General features: G+C 41.7%; 1 protein-coding gene across 1 annotated transcript in view; it reads left to right on the forward strand.

The window, feature by feature from the left end:
• Nucleotides 1-184: 184 nt before the first annotated feature.
• Nucleotides 185-13841, forward strand: part of LOC104125096 (cohesin subunit SA-2-like) — a 61607-nt gene continuing 47950 nt past the window's right edge. The window contains 5 exon segments of the mRNA XM_035892966.1: nt 185-364; nt 4777-4861; nt 5489-5635; nt 7270-7366; nt 9412-9488. Coding sequence (XP_035748859.1) covers nt 321-364; nt 4777-4861; nt 5489-5635; nt 7270-7366; nt 9412-9488 — 450 coding nt within the window. The 5' untranslated portion in view covers nt 185-320.

The raw sequence follows: 13841 nt of genomic DNA on the forward strand, positions 1-13841 counted from the left end.
TAGGCGCTGCCTCGTCGGGGCTCCTGCCGGGTGCGGCGACCCCGCCTCCGAATTCTCCTCTTTGAATTAATTTCTCGCTCGAAGTTGCACCCCTTTTCTGCGACCTGGTTTTGCGGGGGATTCCCTGACGGGGTGTTAAGGGAGCTGCCTACTGTTAACTCTCTTTGTTTCCTTTTCTAGACAGTTTTTGGCTGCTGTTTCGCCCGCAAGAGCCAAAGCTTTGTTAAGTTTTTGACGCTACCGATCTTGGTGAAGTTTCCTCAGAAGCGGTGCTGGTCGTCTTAGCTTGCTGTCTGCGCCGCTGAAATAATGTAGCGGAAATGATAGCCGAGCCCAACGCAGCCGGTAGCCTTCCCAGCCAAAAGTAAGAAGACCTGTCTTATCAAATTTGTTGGTAAATTTTCCATCCCTTGAATTTGTGCCTGGTGGATGGCGGGGCAGCCGACAATGCGTCGTTTTGGGTGGGAGGGAAGTAAAAAGGGATTTGCTGTGCACTATGTCTTGTTACTAATGTCTCTGTTTTATTCTCTTTTATGTATTGTTTAGCGTCTTTTTAATGTAGTGTTTTATGCTGATTGACAGGGACCTTGGCCTTGCAAGCCTTTCCGTGCTTTATTCACTACAGTGCAAATGAACCTACTTTTTACTTTGAAAAAAAAAAAAATAATGGGCAGATTCATAGCCAAGGCATGTGTTCACTTCAGTGGTGAATTTGGGGATGCTAAGGGGAAGAGTGCTAAGTAATCTGTAGTCTCCCTGTTGGCATTGAAGGGGGCATTGCTTCTCTGTAGCTGTTTTTATCAGGGATACATCAAGTCTCCTCCCTTTCATAATGTATTTTTTCAGTCATCAGTTGAGATGGTCTGTAAGCCAAATGTGTTCATATAATTGTTCAGAGAATAGTATTTAGATGCTCTACTTCTGCTAGAGCAGATAGAAATAAAGGTAAAGTTAAAATATTGGGCATATCTTGTCTCGTTTCAAAGAGCGAAGCTTCTTAGATGTCCAGTGTTGCATGCTTTGAACTCGTTGCAGCCTTTTTGCTCTTTGCTGATCCTGTCGCCTTCTGAGCAAGTCTGCTTCAGGTCTTTTGCTTCATTAAGCTCTAACGAAAGCTGAGAGATGTATTCCTTGTAGCCCGTGATGACGATTAATATAGCTTCCCATATGTCCTTTCCAGTATGTTTCATCTGAAGCCAGTTTCATAGTTTCAGAAGTGTCAGGAAGGCACCTGGCAATTGTTTAGCTGAGCTTCTTATGTTGCTTTGAAAAGATGAAGCAGTTGTATTGAAATTTGTAATTTTAAAAATCTGCAGGTAGGATTCTTCCAGTAACATGGATTAGTTATTCCTTTGGCTGTGTAAAAGGAACATGTTATCTGTTTGTTAAAGAGGTACCTTTATTTTTAAGTGTGAGTGTCTAAATCTGCTCTATATGTTTATTAAGATGAGCAAACTGAATTCAGAAATTCTCACAATAGTATTGTGTTTGAGGACTAGATGAAGGATTTTGCTTCCTTCCTACTTAAAGTTTTTTTGTCTTATCCGTAATACTTCAAGTGCTAGTGAAAGGACCATAGTGTGGCAGGAATGTGAGCTAAAAATGAGTCTATGAGCCATATGTAACACGGTATAAAGGCGAAAATTAAGATGAGATAGGAATGGAATTCTGCCTATGCTTTCTTACTGATTGCTGACGGAAACAAAGTAAATCGCTGAGCACTGTTTCTTACCAGTGCATGAGGCAGTGAATTTAGGTATGCAGAAATGCTTGGTATGCTGTAGACTAACAGAGAGGAAGAAAAAAACCAACAAACTCTAGTTCAAAATTTGTCAAACCTACTGTTGCACTCCTATAGTTGAAAAGACGTTAAATGGAGTTACGTGTAAGGATCGCTGCAGAAGCGATCACATGTCATCCTCAGGTAGGTACAGTGGTTCCTATTTTGCTGTAGAACGTAAGAGGATGTCTTAATTCTTTTAACAGTTTCTTCAACGGAAACTTAGTTGTGCAAATAAAACTCCATTAAAATATCGCATTTAATTTCTAAGTGGTTTTGTGGGGTTCAGTTTCTAGGTTCTGCTCTGGTTCCTGCAAATGTTTAAGTACCTGCCTTATGAATAGCCTTACTGGAAACAGCAGTATTAAAAGAAGAAGAAAGAAGAGAAAGGAGAAACATGAGTCTTGGCAATATCTGGATTTAAAAAAGCCTCTACTTCTGTGTAGGTTGTCTGTTGTAGCATGGTGCTGCCTGTGGCATTGCTATGTGCTGTGGTGGACTGATAACTCGAAACAGCTCAGGAATGAAATGGCTTTTTAATATTAGTGCATAGTTATGTTTGTTGAGTGTTTAAGACGGATGTTTAGCGCATGTGTGAAAGTTACTCTAACTGGTTTCATCACAGAGGTACTGTTTTACTCAATGTTGTTAGCCCAACGTGAGGAAGCTGTAGATCAACGGTCTTCTCATTCTTGCAGGTTTTGCTGAGCTTTGGTAAGCATGCTGTTCCATATACCAGGCAATCACTTACTTTGTTGAGCCCCTTTTGCTACAGGTGTGTTTTGCCTGGCATAAGCTGAAAAAGTAAGTAGCACAGGGCCAGTGGATGCTGTCTGTAGCGCCAGCCTTCAGGATGTTCTTGGGAAAGAGACACATGAGTTACAGCTTCAAAGAAGTATATTTCAGACAGAGATATTAAAAGCAGTATGTGATCAGACAAGTGCTTGACTAAACTGTCCTGCAGCAGTTCTCATTTTTTTTGCTATTTAAATGTTTTAATTCAACTTGGACTCAATTATAGTTGCTATAATCAAATGAAATACATTTATTTTCATTATGGAATGGAATGAGTTGCTAAATAGTACCTGCAAACAATTCAGGAAAATTGCTTGTGGGTGCTTTGAGCATTATGTTGAGGTATAATGCAGAAACAGGTAAGACATGCGACCATGATGTTGGCTGGCATCTGAGTTGTAGTTCTACAACAGTGCAAGTAAGAACATGTTAGTCCAGCCCCATAATGTTGCATTCTGCTTTGAAATCAAGAGTGAAAGGATTTAGTCACACAGAAGCAACTCCTTGACAAACAGGTTTGGATTCTTTTTGTTTATTTGTGCTCGGTAGAAGCTTCTGGGAAGAGCTAACTGGCATCAGAGGTGCAATACATACTGCTATCTCTTGCTGCTTGTTCTTTTCAACTGGGAAGTCTCTGGTGGTGCTTGAGATACTTAATCTCTCTGTCTCGCAATTACTAATCAAAATATTTGAAAACTTTTGCAAACTATTGCTTATAGCGTGCTGACTCAGTTGTGAACTATAGTTCATCCCTTCTCTTTTCTGTAACACGCAGAAGTCCAGACAACTGATGTAAGGTTTGGTTCATCCTGAATTACTTTCTTGGCTTCCATCTGTCAAACACCGTGGCACGTTTTGAACAAGACGTTCATTGAATTTAACTTTCATGGGACTTTTCTCTGTAGGGAAGCTAAGAATTTGCATAATTATACTTAGAAATTTGATATATTTTAATACAATTTTATATAGAATTTTTGTAGGAGTCTTTGGAAGCCTTAATTCTATACCACTTACAGTGAAGTGCCTCAATAGATTCAAAGAGTAAACAGAGATGTGTTTAAATAAAAACTTCTGTGTGCTCTCACTAATGAAATAACATCATGACTTCGGTCCTGCAGTTGATGCTATTCAGCCTCAGGATTTGCTTTGCAGAGGCAATGTCTGGCCAAAACAGTCTTGGGAAGAACAACAACAGTGCTTATCTGGCATTGATAGACCCATCTGGAGCCGAGCTGGCTCTGCATCCATAGCACAGTTAACTCTCCATCTGGGTTCGCCAACACTGGATATTGGACAGTTGACTATATCTGAGAGTGTAATACACTGTTTTTTTTTCTTTGTGGCCACTTGTGTTAGTACACTCTCTTGCTGCAGCAGTATCACGAAAATGAAAGTACTGTACACTTTCATATTTACTTTGGTTTTGTGCCTTCTTATAGTACAAGTCAACTGGCTTCGTGTCCTGGCCACCGTAGTTTAAAAGGAGGCCATAGCAGCCAGCTACCAGTACTGGACCTGCTGCACAAGTGGGATCCAGCTCATCTGCTCAGACATGACCTTTGGCAAAGCATATTGTTAGCATTGGGAGTGATGAACAGTGGCATGATTTCATTGCAGATAAATGTATGGCTTCAGATCTCCTAGAAGGTGCATATTTTTTTATAAAATTGTTCCTCCAACATATTAACAATGACCTGCAAATGAAATTTCTTATGTGTCTTTTTTCTTCAGCATGTTTTATAGACAAAGTAAAACAGTTTCTTCCTCTCATTTTAAATTGTAGACCTATCAAATGTTATTACCTTGCTTTGTGTAGAGCACCCATGAAGTGAACGCATGCTTGTGTTACTGATTCATGGTGCAAAGCTCTTAAATCAACAAAGACTGCCCTCAGTCAACATCAGCTTTCCACTTCATTTACTCACTTTCTACTTCCTTGATATCTTTGATAGTTTTGCTAGTTTTCTAATTATCTGTATGTCTTACAGGAAAGCCAACGATTTGAAAAAGGCTCCAAATTTCTGTTGTACTCTTAAAGTTAGCTGTTTGGATTTTAGTAAGAAAATGATGTAACTTCCAAACGATTAATTAAAAATATTACCATACAGATACATGCTTTTATTTTCTTCTGTTGTTTGTACTGAAGTGCGTAGTTCTGTGTTCTCACTGCTAACCCCTTCAATGTGTTTGTTACACTTCAGAGAGAATGCTGTCCATGATGAGACTGTGCCCGAGTCTGCTGTGCAGAACCGCAGCTGTGTGAGAAATGGCAACCTGAAAACACCAGTAAGTTGATTTTTACATTTAAAAAAATTTTTTTTTATTAGGGAATTTATTTTCTTTCTCATACAATTATTACAAAACTGAGTGTTATATAAAACAATCGCAGTGCATCTAAAATCTAGTCACTGGGTACAACTTGACCCCCATATTCCATTGGCATCAGAGCCTCAATGCTGGCTTTTGAACAGTCAGTCACTTCAGTGTGCGTTCTTCATTAGCTGTGCATTGTGTGCAGCTGATGTTAATTTGCAGGTTGTGTGTTTACCCTGTGAGTGAAAAGATGCACAAGAGCTTCTGTGCTTGCCGTCTGTTCTTCAGAAATTACAGCTGTCACTGAAAAACGCCTTCTGGGTAGTACACAGCTGTTCAGAACCTTCTTTCCTGTTAACCTTCCTATGCTTATGACTCACTGTTTAGAAAAAAGTCAAACTGGTAAATCCTTTCTTTCATCCCCTTCTAGTATGGTCATGTTTGATAAGGCTTTATCAGCGTCCTTGAAGCTTAAAAGTTAGCAGCCTGAGGAAATCATTACAATGAGAGTAAAATAAACTTGTTATTAGCGGATAATTCATGTATCTGTGAATGGCTGTTGCGTGTTCTCACATACTTTCTTTGCTTGGCTCGTTTCAGAGAGAGAAACGGAAGGTCCGAGAACAGTGTGAAAACAGAAGGAGAAATTCTTCCAGTAGCAGGAGAGTGAGCCAGCTGCAGAATGGCGAAGTGGTTGAGGCAGTTACGTTGTTTGAAGTGGTTAGCATGGGGAAGCAGGCCATGCAGGTATTTCTAGCTCTGGATTCTGATAGGAGCTGGTGGAGGGAAGGTGGATAAACTGTGGTCATTTCAGTTATTTATACTCTGGAGCACTGAAATTTTGTTCTGTTTTGGGATAGGTGGGGAACAAAACATGTTTGACTGAAAAACTGTTATGAGCGTGGCTCTTGAAAAGAATGCATCTTCAAGAAATTAGTGAAAAAGTAGCTGTTAGTTATTTAAAAAGAAGAAGGAAATATGTACCTAAACCAGTCTGCCCTAAGCATTGTCTGAACATATGAAAAGAGAATTATTTTAAAAAATACAGAAAAGGTTCATCAGTAGAAAATTTCAGTTGTTCAGGATTCTGAAAATCAGGTTGTTTGGGTTTTGTTTTTTTTTTTTTCTGGGAGCTTACCTTTGTGTTTTTTTCTTTTACTTCCATTCCAATGCAATTTGACAGCAGTGTGAATGATAGTCAGGTTCCCCGGGCATCTATATAGCTAGCAACCTTCTTCAGTGTGAGGAAGCCCACCTCTCTGTACTCTGTGAGCATATGTGTATATTACATTTGTATATATGTGTGAAAGATTACAATCTGGAGCCCCAAATATTTTTATACGAGGTTATACATATGTCTCCAGTATGTAGTGTCTGTAAGCAAAGTGTGTGCATGCACACATGAAAAGTACATTTATATTTTGGATGCGAGAACATAGGTTTCCCAAGATGTTTGTGTGGATGGACTCTTGCCATGCTACAGCTGTGTTAACTTCAGTAGAGCTCCCTGAGGAGCTCAGCTTCTGCTGTGCAAGGCACGATGTGAAGGGTTTGGAAAGGCAGCAGCTTGAGTCCAGGCTGCTGCTGCTGCTAGAATTCATTAGACCTGTGTGGCACTACAGGTGGGTTGAAGCCTGGATGGCTTGTCCCAGCAGGCCTGTGTTGCCTACAGAATGTAGATTGTACTGCCCTAGAAATGAAATTTAGAGTTCTTTTTTAGCTTAAGTGTAGTATGTGAACTGTTTCAGCCTTCTGCACAAACCGTGTGCTAGAGGAGAAGTAGAGAACTCCCAGGGACAATTGCTGGGAACATTCAAGGCCAGGTTGGATGGGGCTCTGAGCAACCTGATCTAGTTAGCAGTGTCCCTGCTCACTGCAGGGGGGTTGGACTAGATGACCACTAGTGGTCCCTTCCAACCCTAAACATTCTATGATTCTATGATTCTATGATTAATTTAATATTAATTATTAGATGGTGCAGAGGTTAAATGTGGGTAGTGTTTGTTGGTTAGTTTTGTTTTTTTTTTTTTTTTTAAATGAAACTCTTACCTCAGTGCTGGCAAGAAATCAGGAGGAAGTTTTGGGTTTGTATGTTAAATTTATTAAAGCTGTGGTTGTTTTCCCTGTTAAGAGGGAGCAAAGCATCTGTGAATGGCAACATTGCCTAGAGCAGAACTTGTGAATGAGCATTTCAAGACTTCATTTTGCCTGGAAGGAGTCTTTTGCATGTGCTATTAGAAATGCTGTGGAATTTATTCTCATTTTTATAATTTAATGGAGATGGAACGATGTTAGTTTCTGTCTTTATTATGGATGTCCTCAGTGGAGTGTGGCATGCCATGTTCAGCCCCCGACTAATGAGTTTCTTTAATCTGTTCTAGTCTGTAGTAGATGACTGGGTTGAAGCTTATAAACAAGACAGGAACGTGGCACTTCTAGATCTGATCAACTTCTTCATTCAATGCTCAGGCTGTCAAGGTAATTTACCCTCTTAGTACCCCTTTCCATTTTCTGTGGGTGAGAGCAGTCTGAAGTGTGCTTTCTAAAATGGAATTTTTCTCTCCAGTAAATCATGTACTTATAATCTGTACTGTTTGGTAAGACAAACTCCAGATGGGCAGGACTAATAGTAAAGAATGTTGCTGGTTACATTCTTTGGATCTGTGTTTACAGCGTACCAACTCTCAAGAGTTGTATCTGAACATGGTTTGCAAGGTCAGGTTCCTGAAGTGGCGTGTCATGTTGCTTTGCAGAATCCCCACATAGAGGAGATGGTTTTGATGACCGTTCTAATTAAAATCCAGTGTTTCAGTTGCCATTTGTTTTGTAATTTCCTAGTATCTTTTGTTTTGTTGGTATCTTTGTTTGAAAATAAACAGCAAATGAAGTTCCCTGTGTTGGTGGCTAGGAAAGCAATCTCTTGCCTCATTGTGGTCACTTTTACCAGAGGGTTGTGAAGCTGTGTATTTCATAACAAACATTGAGACACAGTGACTTCTGGGGATGTCATGGTTTAACCTGGCTGGCAATGAAGCACCACGCAGCTGCTTGCTCACTCCCCCCCTCCCTCAGTGGGATGGGGGAGAGAATCAGGAAAAAAGTAAGACCCATGGGTTGAGATAGAGGCAGTTCAATAAGAGAAAAGGATAACAATAGTAATAATGATAATGGTCAGAGAATATACAGAATATACAAAACAAGTGATGAACAATGCAATTGCTCACCACCCGCTGACCGATGCCCAGCCGGTCCAGAGCAGCGATGGCTCTTCCCCCTGTGACCAACTCCCCCCAGGCATGATGTTAGATGGTATGGAACAGCTCGTTGGTCAGTTTGGGTTAGCTGTCCTGGCTGTGCTCCCTCCCAGCTTGTTACGCACCTGGCGAAGCAGGAGAAGCTGAAAAGTCCTTGAGTAGTCTAAGCACTGCTTAGCAACAACTAAAAACATCAGTGTGTTATTAACATTCTTCTAGTACTAAATCCAAAACACAGCACTATACCAGCTCCTATGAAGAAAATTAACTCTATCCCAGATGAAACCTAGGACAGTCCCTCAGTGGGATGGGGGAGAGAATCAGGAAAAAAGTAAGACCCATGGGTTGAGATAGAGGCAGTTCAATAAGAGAAAAGGATAACAATAGTAATAATGATAATGGTCAGAGAATATACAGAATATACAAAACAAGTGATGAACAATGCAATTGCTCACCACCCGCTGACCGATGCCCAGCCGGTCCAGAGCAGCGATGGCTCTTCCCCCTGTGACCAACTCCCCCCAGGCATGATGTTAGATGGTATGGAACAGCTCGTTGGTCAGTTTGGGTTAGCTGTCCTGGCTGTGCTCCCTCCCAGCTTGTTACGCACCTGGCGAAGCAGGAGAAGCTGAAAAGTCCTTGAGTAGTCTAAGCACTGCTTAGCAACAACTAAAAACATCAGTGTGTTATTAACATTCTTCTAGTACTAAATCCAAAACACAGCACTATACCAGCTCCTATGAAGAAAATTAACTCTATCCCAGATGAAACCTAGGACAGGGGACAGTATGCTAGCGAAATACTTCAGGATGGCAAGCAAGAGTTTAAGACGACTATTCTGTTAGTTTGAAACTTTTGAGTGTATTTAAGCAGCTAGAATGTACCTTTTACACTTCAATTTTTTTCCAGGTTGTCGACTAATATGCTTTCTCTTACGGGAAATGTTTTGGGGTCTTTGACTAGCTGTGAGCAAAATTTTCGTAAATCCTTGGAGTAAATGAATGGACACAGAAAATAGCCATGCCAGACAGCACAGGACAGATTTCTCTAACATGAATTTCAGTTTTGGTTCATCAGTATTTTCTACTATAAATGAATTTATGTGTCTTCTTATATATATGTTGCCTGTACCAGTCTAAACAGAGATAAAACACAGTCTCCCTTTCTTGGTGTTTCTAAATTTAAAATGAAGTCCTTACTGTGGTTTGGACTTGAATGAATGTAATATAGTCATTGGTAATTCTTCTTTTTAAAACGTTACTTTTCTAGGCATGGTAACAGCAGAGATGTTTCAAAGTTTGCACAAGAAGGATGTCATGCGAAAAATGACAGAGACCTTTGATGAGGTAGGCACAGCTTTGACTTTGTCATGCCTTTTTTATATAAACAATAGGCTCTACCTTAATAGCCAACCTGGACAGAGTTCCTGGTACTTATCAGGAGCTTTGTCCCATTTTCTTAATTTAGGAAGATAATCCTGTTTTTCACAAGAGAAATTTGGTGTTGTAATGACCCATTTTAGCAGCAGCAGAATTTTTTTTTTTTTTGTAAGTCACTTTTATTTGCAGAGTTTTATTAGGGCTACCTAACCTTCTCTTAAGAGTTCTTTTGATAGTGACTTTAGAGAGGCAAATATAACCTGTCATTGCAGCAGGTAAATGGTTCCTTTGGCATTTGGTTGATAGGTCCTTTTAAAAATACTATTGTTGATTACTGATGAGCTAATTCAAAGATATTTTTTAGCTGATATAGTTATTTGAATCTTTTCCTTCTGTTTTAGTGACAATATGAATTTTTATAACTGTATTATGTCATATGAAAGAATAAGAATGCATTTCTGATTTTTAGATAATTGTCAAAACAATAGTGAATATCTCATTTCTTGAGGTTTGTTAAGAAAAATGCATAGCTTTACAATACTGTTTCTCTATTTGACTGTTCCTTGGCTAATTATGCCGAACATCAAATTTTCTGCAGCGCTCTCACAGTTGCTTCTGTGCTTTTTTGTGTATTTTCCACCTCTGAATTGATTTGTCAAGCAGCAGCCACCAGCCTTGCTTTAATTGAGCATCTCTCAAAGACCAGCTGCTGTAGAAATTCCCACAGAGGATGAATTTGCCAACATGGTTTTCTTCATTTTAGAAGTGTAGTAGCACTCGGGCTAATTTTTGACAGAAATGATCCGATATGTGTCTGGCCATATGAATTAGTTATCTAGCACTTTTTTCCCAACAAAATTAGCCCTGAATAGCACTCACGACAGGATTGCCACTCTGGAAGGTTCAAAGATGTGATTATTGCTATCATCAGCCTGGATGTGTTACAGCTCTGCAACCTTTTCACCTGTTCTGGTGGGCAAAAAAAAAAGGTTCTACAGTTACCTTAGAAGCTATATTCGGCATGCTATAAAAACAAAGAAACTTTGGTTTTGGGGCAGTATTTTGACATGCTAATCTAGTGAAACATTTTACTGATGGGAAAAAAAAGGGACACAAAGAATCAAAAGAAGGGCTTCTACAGGTAAGTCAGCCAGAAAAGCAAAGTCAAAGAAAGTGTACCCACCCCGATGAACATGACTGGCAAACTGGTAACAACAGGAGAAGGCTGAGGTACTCAACTTTTTTGCTGAGGTCTTCACTGGCAACCTCTCCCCACACCTCAAGTGGATGGACTGCAAGACAGGACTGGGGGAGTAAAATCCCTCCTACTGTAAGAGAGAATCATGTTCATCTCCACCTGAGGAACTTGAATTTACGTAAGTCTATGGGACCTGACCAGATTGTGGGAGGCTGAATAGCCAGCTAACTGTCTCAAAGCTTGCTCCTTTGTGTGGTGATGTGTGAAGATCAGCTTTGCCGCAGGCAAGGCGGCTTGCAGGCTTGATGAAGCAGCGGACACCCAGGTGGGGCCACCTGCCCACCAAGGCTTGCAGTTTGCTGCCACTTAAAGCCTGCCAGCAGAACCCTGCCCCTGCCCAGCAACAAGAAAGCACGCGAACAGAGCCCGCCAAAAGTAAAGCATGTGAAACATATGTGCATGTGTTGGACTGTGCTGTATAAAAAAGGCTGCAGTGTGTGGGAGAGACCACCGAAGACTCCATGTGTGATCACCGAAGATTGGGGGTGTGATCAGCAAAGATCACTGCAGACTCTAGAAGCACGGACCCCTGTGACGTCGCGGATCCATGGTGGTGACTGACTGTGCTCTTCTATCCGGACGTCTCACATGATTTCCTATCTTTCCTTCCTTCCTTCCTCTCCTATCACTGTTTTCTCTCTTTCCCCCAAAGAGTTCATAAACGGGTAAACTTAGGACATCTGACCTCGTTTGTGTCTTAATCTTGCTCAAAGGGATGGAATCTGAAACCAGAGGTTGGTTTAGCTGCCCCTAGCCTCCCAGACTTGTCTGTGGTTGGCTAGAAAGCAAGGGGGCTGCCTTCTCATCCAAAAAAAAAAAAAAATGGATCCTAACAGAGATGCATCTGAGAGTCCTGAGGGAATTGGCTGATGTAATTACCAAGCCACTCTCCATGGTATTTGAAAAGTCATGGCAGGCAGGTGAAGTCCCTGGTGACTGGGAAAAAGGGAAAGATTGTGCCCGTTTTTAAAAAGAGCCAAAAGGAGGACCCTGGGAACTACCGACCTGTCAGCCTCACCCCTGTGCCCGGGAAGATCATGGAACAGATTCTCCTAGAAGCTATGCTAAGGCACAGGGAGGCGATTCAAGACAGCCAGCATGGTTTCACCAAGGGCAAGTCCTGCCTGACCAACCTAGTGGCTTTCTATGATGGAGTGACTGCATCAGTGGACAAGGGGAGAACTACGGATGTCATCTATCTGGACTTCTGTAAGGCCTTTGACATGGGCCCCTCACAACATCCTTCTATCTAAATTGGAGAGAGATGGATTTGATGGATGGACTGTTCAGTGGATGAGGAATTGGTTGCGTGGTCGCATCCAGAGGGTGGTGGTAAATGGCTCAATGTCCATATGGAGACCTGGACAATAGGGCAGAGTGCGTACTCTTAGCAAGTTTGCAGATGATACAGAACTGGGAGGAGTATCTGCTAGACCAGGTGGTTGTTCTGCTGTTCAGAGGAACCTCAACAGACTGGAGAGTTGGGCAGAGATGGGCCTCATGAAGTTCTACAACAGGAAACCCCATGAACCTGGGGAGGAATAACCCCATGCACAAGTATGGAAAGCAGCTCTGCAGAGTATGATCTTGGTGTCCTTGTGGATGACAATATGAATACGAGCCACCAATGCACCTTCTCAGCAAAGAAGACCAACAACCTCCTGGGCTGCATTAGGCAGAGCATTGCCAGCAGGTCATGGGAGGTGATCCTTCCTCTCTGCTCATACTAGTGAGATCACATCTGGAGTGCTGAGTCAAATTCTGGGCTTTCCAATACAAGAGAGAGATGGATTTACTGGAGTGCGTCCAGCAAAGGGCCACAAAGGTGGTTAATGATATTTCATATGAGGAGAGGCTTGAGAGAGTTGAGCCTGTTCAGTCTAGAAAGAAGGTGGCTCAGAGGGACCTCATCCATGTGTCAAAATACTCACTGGGACAGAAGGAGGAAGAGGAAGCCAGATTCAGTGAGACAGTGAGCAGAAAGGCAAGCCAAGATGGGCAGTGGATACAAACTCAAATGCATGAAATTTCACCTGAACATAAGACAACAGTTTTACTGTGCGGGTGGCCATACAGTGGAACAGGCGGGGGGTTGGACTAGATGATCTCCTGAGGTCCCTTCCAACCCTTGCGATTCTGGGTGTGTGTGTTGCCTAGAGAGGTTGTGCAGTCTCCAGCTGTGAAGATATTACACAGCTGACTGCACATGGTGTCACCCAACACTGAGGGGACAGACAGGTTCTTTTAGGGATCCTTGGCAGAATGGGGACAGCACTAATTGTAGTTACAATTAAAGTTTTATTTTCTTAACAGGATATTATGATTAGTATAGCACAGAATTTATAATTAGAATGGCATAAAATTTCTACAAGCAGGACCAATATAGTAGCATAATACAGAATTTATAATACAACTTAACTTACGTTTTCTAATCACTGAAGTAATACAGAATTTGTAATACAATTTAACTTATAATTTCTCATCTCTGCAGATCAGATCAAATCTTAATACGCAGTTTGCTGTATCAATATAACAATCATAATCTAGACTTGAAAAGCTTGTAAAAGAATAAGAGTCATTCACTCAATCCTTGGAGGAAGCAGGTGATGGTGGAGGTGTCCCTGCCACTTGGCAGGGGGGTGTCACAGATCTCACTGTCCAGCAGCAGCTCTGGTCAAAGTTCCCCACTTAGTCCTTGATTTTATGGCCAGTGCCCTGAGTGCGGTGATGCTTCCCTATTCTGTGATGGGATCATCATCAGCACCTGGCTGGCTGGGTGCCTGGGACCTTCAAGGCCGGGAAGGAAGGGAGTAATCGGCCTGGCACTCGGGAACCTTGAGGCCAGTAGGGAAGGGAAGAAGAAATCTGTTTGGTTTGTCCGCTTGCTTCACAGGACCTTCAGGGCCTGATAATGAGGGAAAGGGAATGAATACGTGACTTGCTTGGTCACAGAGAATGGCTGCTTGCCTCATAAAATGGTGTTAGTTATGCTAACCACATTACCAGGGGCTGGGAGCAGGGAGTACTGGTCACGCATGGCACTGGGCAGCCTGCCCTGGCTG

This window comes from Egretta garzetta, unplaced genomic scaffold (assembly GCF_000687185.1).
Source record: "Egretta garzetta isolate BGI_Z169 unplaced genomic scaffold, ASM68718v1 scaffold370, whole genome shotgun sequence".
In the NCBI taxonomy this organism is placed as follows: Eukaryota; Metazoa; Chordata; class Aves; order Pelecaniformes; family Ardeidae; genus Egretta; species Egretta garzetta.